Source organism: Stenella coeruleoalba (assembly GCF_951394435.1).
Source record: "Stenella coeruleoalba genome assembly, chromosome: 3".
In the NCBI taxonomy this organism is placed as follows: domain Eukaryota; kingdom Metazoa; phylum Chordata; class Mammalia; order Artiodactyla; family Delphinidae; genus Stenella; species Stenella coeruleoalba.
This window is the reverse complement of record NC_137148.1, coordinates 57,343,935-57,349,139: the sequence shown is the minus strand read 5'-3', so window position 1 is coordinate 57,349,139 and position 5,205 is coordinate 57,343,935. Positions and strand designations below refer to the sequence as shown.

Genomic DNA, 5,205 nt, shown 5'->3' with positions numbered 1-5,205 from the left:
TCTTCCAAAGATCTATGATGGACTTTATGGGTCATTTGTAACTATCACTGGTTGATAGCTGTCCTGAGCAACAAAAACTTGACTTAAAAATAAGTCGTAGGTGGGGTAACAGTGTATTTTTGAGCCTCTGTAATTGATAAGGGGAGTAATGAAACGTTTGGAAACGTGAAAACTGCTTGATCCATAATATGATATACACAAGGGCAGCTGATGATTGTTCCTACATAAAGCCATTGATTTTTGATCCTCAGTTCTTGTCAAGTGATCATTTTAATCAGGAAGCTAAAATTTTGAGGCAAGGTCCCCACTTTGAAATAAAAGTGTTTTAGGAAATGCAAAAGTCCAAAAGGTATGGCTATGTATGAATTCCACAAACTATTAGGATTTTCCCACTAGCCAAAATAAAATCAGCTGGTGACAAAGATAGGTGTACTTAAAATACCATCGTATTTGAAATATTTCCACTACCTTGTCACCTGAAAAGGAAAATTGGGCTGAACAGAACTTGAATCTTCTTTTAAAAAATTATTTCGTTTCTGCTCACCAGTACCTATTGGAAATATTTAGTGGATTAAAAAAAATTTTTTTTCTAAAGCTGGTGTGAAAGTCTTTATCATTGTAGTTTCTATTATTAAGCCTGGCTGAGTAGAGATATGTGTACACGTTTAGTAATTTATTTCGAGATTACTGTGGAGTGTTGATTAGAACGTTCCTCTTACTGATAACTATAGAATCCCTTACCCCATTATGAAAGAACTTTTAAAAGTCGTTCCTAGATGCATTTTTCTGGTGTGTATTTGGGTTTTCACTAAAAATTTCTATTCCTTCTCTGCATTCAATGGTTACTTTCTTTATTTCCATGAAATTTGTCAGATCCTCTCATTAGAGCAGCTTAGTTTAGCTGTCAAGTTTCTAGGGCATTCAGTTGCAGATAAGTGACTAAAACGCCAGCTTAACAGCATTTTTATTAACAGATGGTGGAAAACAAACGTCTTTGGAGAAGAACCGAAGGGGACAGGTTAAAAGGTCAATAAACAATTATTACTGTGCTTAAACTGGGGGGTTTCTCATCAGATTCGGTGGGGAGCCGCTCGCCCTATCTGGGGGATATGGAACAACGCAGCAGACCTCAGGGCCGTTCCCTGGGGACCACCTCAGACGACGGGGTGGTTATCTCCTGGCTGGACGGCTCCGATAGGCCATCGAGTGGTCAAACCGTCGCGTCCCGGGAGTGCTGCTGAGGTTTGGGTTGAGGGCTAATTGAAGAGGAGACTGGGAACTCTTAACTCTTGCATCGTCCCTTGGTCAGACCACCGCGGGCCTGCGCGTACTTCAGGTCTCAGCCCCTTTGGTAACGAATGGTGGGGTCCTATCTCCTCCCCCCTCTTCTCAGTTGCTGCTCCCTCCTCTGGGTGAACTTTCTCTCCCGAGCGGGGCTGCTTTCCTAGGCTTCCTTTCCCTTGCCTCGGTAGCGCTCTGACGTGCACACCATGTGACAGGCCTCCTTCTGCTATAAGCAGAGGAAAGGTCCGCCCTCTCCTGGACTCAGCCCTCTCCTCGCCGATCTCTGTCCCTAGACTCTCAACCGTCCCGCATCCTCCCGCGCGCCCGACGCTCTGACTTGCTCGCGCGGGAGCCCCAGCACCCCTCCTCGACTGAGCCGGCGAGGACCGCTGGGAGGGAAGAAGATAAAGCCTCCCGCTCGGGCGGGGTGCGCGCGGAGCCAAACAAGCGCGGAGGTTTTGGGGCTACCGCGGCGGCGCAGGAGTTACAAAGTCGCAGCGCAAGCCTCGGGCACCGCTGCGCAGCCCGAGCAGCGGCGGCGCCCCCCATTGTGGCGCCCCCAGGCCAGGCCAGCCGCCCGGGACCTGGGCTGGGGCGCGGCGGGAGCCCGGAGCCCGGCGCCCCTATGGGCCACCTCGCCGCCGCCGCGCCACAGCTATGACCCTGAGCACGGAGATGTCCGATGCCTCCGGCCTCGCCGAGGAGACAGACATCGACGTGGTGGGGGAGGGCGAGGACGAAGACGACGAGGAAGAGGAGGACGACGACGAGGGCGGCGGTGGCGTGTCCCGACTGGCTGTCCCCGCGCAGCGGCGGCGACGGCGGCGCTCGTACGCCGGGGAAGACGAGCTAGAGGACCTGGAGGAGGAGGACGACGACGATGACATCCTGCTGGCCCCGCGGACAGGGGGCTCGCCGGCGCCCCCGGGCCCAGCCCCGGTGGCAGGGGCCGGGACCGGCTGCGGCGGCAGCGCGGGTGCGGGCGGCGGCGGGGGCGGCGGCGTGAGCGCGGGCGGCGGCGTCAAGAACCCCCTGGTGAAGCCGCCCTACTCGTACATCGCGCTCATCACCATGGCCATCCTGCAGAGCCCCAAGAAACGGCTGACGCTGAGCGAGATCTGCGAGTTCATCAGCGGCCGCTTCCCCTACTACCGGGAGAAGTTCCCCGCCTGGCAGAACAGCATCCGCCACAACCTCTCGCTCAACGACTGCTTCGTCAAGATCCCCCGCGAGCCCGGCAACCCCGGCAAAGGCAACTACTGGACGCTCGACCCCGAGTCCGCCGACATGTTCGACAACGGCAGCTTCCTGCGCCGGAGGAAGCGCTTCAAGCGGCAGCCGCTGCTCCCCCCCAACGCCGCCGCCGCAGCCGAGTCGCTGCTGCTGCGCAGCGCGGGGGGCGCGGGGAGCGCTGGGGACCCAGCCGCCGCCGCCGCCGCCGCGCTCTTCCCGCCGGCGCCCCCGCCGCCCCCGCACGCTTACGGCTACGGCCCCTACGGCTGCGGCTACGGCCTGCAGCTGCCGCCCTACGCGCCGCCCTCGGCCCTCTTCGCCGCGGCCGCCGCCGCCGCAGCAGCCTTCCACCCGCACTCGCCCCCGCCGCCCCCGCCGCCCCCGCCGCCTCACGGCGCGGCCGCGGAGCTGGCCCGGACCGCCTTCGGCTACCGGCCTCACCCGCTCGGCGCCACCCTGCCCGGCCCCCTGCAGGCCTCGGCGGCCAAGGCGGGCGGCCCGGGCGCCTCGGCGCTGGCGCGCTCCCCCTTCTCCATCGAGAGCATCATCGGGGGCAGCCTGGGCCCCGCCGCCGCTGCCGCCGCCGCCGCGCAGGCCGCCGTCGCCGTGCAGGCCTCGCCCTCCCCCTCTCCCGGGACACCGTCCGCGCCCGGGTCCGGCGGCGGCGGCGGCGGCGGCGGCGGCTGCGCGGCTCAGGCGGCCGTGGGACCGGCCGCCGCGCTCACCCGTTCCCTCGTGGCCGCCGCGGCCGCCGCCGCCTCCTCCGTCTCCTCGTCCGCCGCCCTGGGGACTCTGCACCAAGGGACTGCCCTGTCCAGTGTCGAGAACTTTACTGCTAGGATCTCAAATTGTTAATAACGCTATGTTAGCGCGCTTGAGAAAGAGAAGGTAGGAATCCCGGCTCCTTTTTTCATCTGGGTGGTTTTGTGTTTTGTTCCCTCCTCCCGGCGCGGCCCTTCCCGACCTCGCGCCCCCATTTCACCGCTTTGGATTCTCAGATGAGACTGTCTGGCAACTGCTAGGGCGCGCTTTTCTGCTCTGCAGGTCCCTCTTATTTATGCAAAGTCGCCCTATGCTGCAGCCCCCCAACCCCGGGTGGGGAGGAAGAGGGTGCTGGTGGGGATCCGCCCTGTCTAGGCACAAGGGGCTTCCTTGACTTTGGGAAAATTTTTAAAACCTAAGCCTTTTTGAGGTCTAGAGAGTCTCAGGTCCAGGCGTTAAAAGGAAAAAAAAAAAAGATCGATAATGTTCAAAAGAAGATTAATACAAAAAATAGTAAAAGTCCCGAAGAATGCCAGAGAAGCAATAGTTTTTATTTGAGAACACTTGTCTGGTGTACTTTTTCATGAAAAGAAAAAAATGATTAACATGTTTACATAAGGAAAAAAGTCAGAATTATCATTTCTTATTTTAACCTGTGTTTTGTATCATAATAGACATGAGGAATTTTTATTTTGTACTTACTGCGTATTCTTTGCAAGGAGTATTGTAAATTTTGACTGGCAATTATTATTGTACTATTCTAATGTAAGATTTTTACACTTTTTTAGAAATAAATGCTTAATTTTCAAAGAAAATTCTCAAAAAGAATCGGCTTCAGTCATCCCCTTCTTAGTTTATTGTCTTTTCTGCTAAAAAAGTTTCCTTGTGAGATAAGTAGGAACCCATTATGAAATAGAAAAATAATATTTTCAAAGACAACCTAACAAAAGCATCATGCCATGATTTTTCATTTATACTTTCTAAGTCAAAACCATTGCAGGAGATCAGAAATTGTTTTTAAACGACTACAAATAAAAGTTACTTTGGTATACATTTCAAATCTTATTTGATTCCATTTTGAAGAGCATTGAGCCTACTCAAAATAAAAGCCACAGATCTTTAAGATACTGATAATTTTACAGAACTTTAAAATTTATTTTTGAGTTTCTCACTCCATTTAACTGCCACTCTTTTTTGAGCACAATATTGTATATATATGTAAAAACTCTGCAACATAAGGTTATATTATAATGGAAGCAACACAAGCAAATAGGGAATTTTTGGATGAAAAATTTATTAGAAAAAATTTAATAGAACTGATCATTAGTTAAATAGCTTTAAAGTCATGAATAAGAAACTATTTACATAGATAAAATGAATTGTATTTGAAAGCTCTAGTATTTAAAACTATTTTCTTTGACACATAGGATTCCAGTAGTTGCATAAAGAAGTTTTTATCCTAAAAGGCAAACTTAACTTTGAAATTCTAGTTTAAATGAAAAACTTAGAGTATGTAAGGGAAACCTTTAATTTTTGGATAGCATACTCTTTAAAGAATAAACATGAAATTGCATCAGGTGTTCAGTGAACTACCTATATTTATACAATTTGGGTGATTTAGGATATCTTTTTTCAGATTTTGCTTTCACTGACTACTTGTTGCAGGCAATTTATAGTTCTTTGAAAAAAATGTGAAACTCTAGTTTTGATTACTACCGATGTTGTGGGCTTCAGATAAAACCAACGCATATGTAATGTGTAATTTAAATGCTTAATATCAGTGAGTTGCAGAGGTTAAATCTGTTAATTTTTAAAAAATATCTGGACAGGTATATATCTGAAGAGCTGGAGATTTAACCTAGCAAATTAACAAAGACTTCATTATAGTCCAGTATTTTGCAGTGACGTTCATTCTTGATGCCCTGT

The 5,205-nt window shown here is 50.9% G+C and overlaps 1 protein-coding gene across 1 annotated transcript; it reads left to right on the top strand.

The window, feature by feature from the left end:
- Positions 1-1,941: 1,941 nt before the first annotated feature.
- Positions 1,942-3,863, top strand: FOXD1 (forkhead box D1; the record flags this gene model as incomplete). Its single annotated transcript, XM_079918020.1, has 1 exon — positions 1,942-3,863. The coding sequence occupies one exon, from the start codon at positions 1,942-1,944 to the stop codon at positions 3,370-3,372; it is 1,431 nt and encodes a 476-aa protein (XP_079774146.1). The 3' UTR covers positions 3,373-3,863.
- Positions 3,864-5,205: the final 1,342 nt, after the last annotated feature.